This window comes from Protobothrops mucrosquamatus, unplaced genomic scaffold, assembly GCF_001527695.2.
Source record: "Protobothrops mucrosquamatus isolate PMUCROS unplaced genomic scaffold, P.Mucros_1.0 scaffold_133, whole genome shotgun sequence".
Taxonomy (NCBI): domain Eukaryota; kingdom Metazoa; phylum Chordata; class Lepidosauria; order Squamata; family Viperidae; genus Protobothrops; species Protobothrops mucrosquamatus.
In genome coordinates, this window is record NW_015386209.1 from 833,363 (window position 1) to 835,232 (window position 1,870).

The 1,870-nt window shown below is 36.3% G+C and overlaps 1 protein-coding gene across 1 annotated transcript in view; it reads right to left on the reverse strand.

Moving 5' to 3' along the window:
* The window catches only part of POLR1C (RNA polymerase I and III subunit C), a 9,107-nt gene that overhangs the window by 6,416 nt on the left and 821 nt on the right, over nt 1-1,870 (reverse strand). Inside the window, exons 2-3 of the mRNA XM_015818052.1 lie at nt 1,518-1,589; nt 814-921 (exon numbers count right to left, since the gene is read on the reverse strand). Of these exons, the coding sequence (XP_015673538.1) occupies nt 814-921; nt 1,518-1,589 (180 nt within the window). The remainder of the gene's footprint in view (nt 1-813; nt 922-1,517; nt 1,590-1,870) is intronic.

The window sequence follows — 1,870 nt, forward strand, 5'->3', positions numbered from 1 at the left end:
CCTGCACAATGGAGGTGTTGTTGTATACAAAGACTTTCTCCACAGCCATGGTTGGCACCTAGGCAGCAATTTGTCAAAGCACACGTCCTCAGTATCTATGAAATTCTGGATTCTGGTGGTCTAACATACTGATCTAAACAAATCCATCAAGTCTTAAGATAGACATTTTTTAAAAGGCCTTTGTAGACTCCCCAATGTTCTTGCATTACTTATTCACAACCCAGTAGTTACAACTTTATTTCTGAAAAGTTACTTCAAGCTCCAATAGGAAGAACAGGCAATTTTAACAGTAAATGAGATCCTAGAGGTACCCACTCCACGTGCTTATATCTACTATGCATATAATACAGTACTGCCAGTTTGGCCTAGTTAAGCCACCAGGTTAGAAATCAGACTGTGAGTTCTAGTCCTGCCTTAGGCATGAAAGCAAGCTGGATGACTTTGGGCCAGTCACTCATTCTCAGCCCATCTCACAAGGCTATTATTGTGGGGGAAACAAGAGGAGGAAGGTGTAGATAGATAGCACTGAGCTTGCCATTTTGGACAACAGTGACCTTATCTATAGTAATATTTGTTCTTTTTCTACAACACAAAATTATTTTAAACTTCTACAATGTTTATTGTCTAGTAAAACTGCCTCATTTAAAAAACTGTTCTGAAGACTTTGTATTACAATTTGTCTTTCACAACAATGTCTTTGAACAATCCTTCTCAATGCAAATATTGTGATACTTTTAAGAATATGCCTATGCATTAAAATACCAATATGACTATGCTGGCATTACTTTATTTCTGTGGAAAAGAAACCAATACCTCAGCAAGCAAGATCCGCCGGAAAGCATTAGCAATGGCTGCATCAATCCCCACCATGTCAAATTCCAAAGTACTTTCATCCATATGGATCATATCTATTCTGAAATTCTGTGGAAACAAAGTTTGAAAACAGGCATCTATAGGCATCCTCTTTTGGTTAAAGAAAGGTTTTGCTGACAAACAGTATAAGACAACAATTATTTTTATAACCAAATCTATTCAAATGATAGCCTCTTTAAATCAAACCCTGCTACATACACTGAATACCATCTATTGGCTGTGTAAGATGTAATTAATAAAGTATGATCCAATACATCTGGAGGTCACCAAGCTGAGGAAGAAGTCTTACCATACAATTAAATGTTCATGTCATTATCAATCCAATATTCAGATATTTTAAAAATATTCTATAAATATTGATTTATTCAATTCACATTTCTTCCTAGTTTTTCCAGTCAGATGAGCACAGAAAATGGCTTGTGCACATCTTTCATAAACAGCAAGAAACTGAACTAAGTTTTCCCCAACACAAGCAATATCTGCATTTGAAAATACACTACAGCTTGAACCAAGCTAATAAGATTCAAAAATAGTGTTTTGCATAGATTTGTTATCAAGTAAAGTTAGAAACACCACGGTTCCAAGGAAAGAAGCAACTTTTGACTTTATAAACCGCTTAACAGAAAGAATCACTTCTTTCTCACCTTTTCAAATCTTTGCTGATCCCAAGCATCATTGTATCCTGAGTAATTCCCAGGAAAATCTGTTGTGTGGACCTAGAGAGTAAAGAAAGACTTGGTAAATCTTTTGACAGAAAATGCAGATTGTGCCAGGTTCAATCCCTGAATAGAGCTGAAATCCTAAACAGGTGCCAACCGGTGTTTTCTATATGGGTATGTGTTCAATAAACTAATGACTTATTTCAGCACACGGTAGTTTCCAAATTCCAAAGCAAGATGACTACTAAAAAATCGCTTTACAGAATTATCAGGACAACTGGTGGAGTTCTGTGCATATTCAAGCAACAACCGCACTTATCTGGGGAAACTGTCAAATC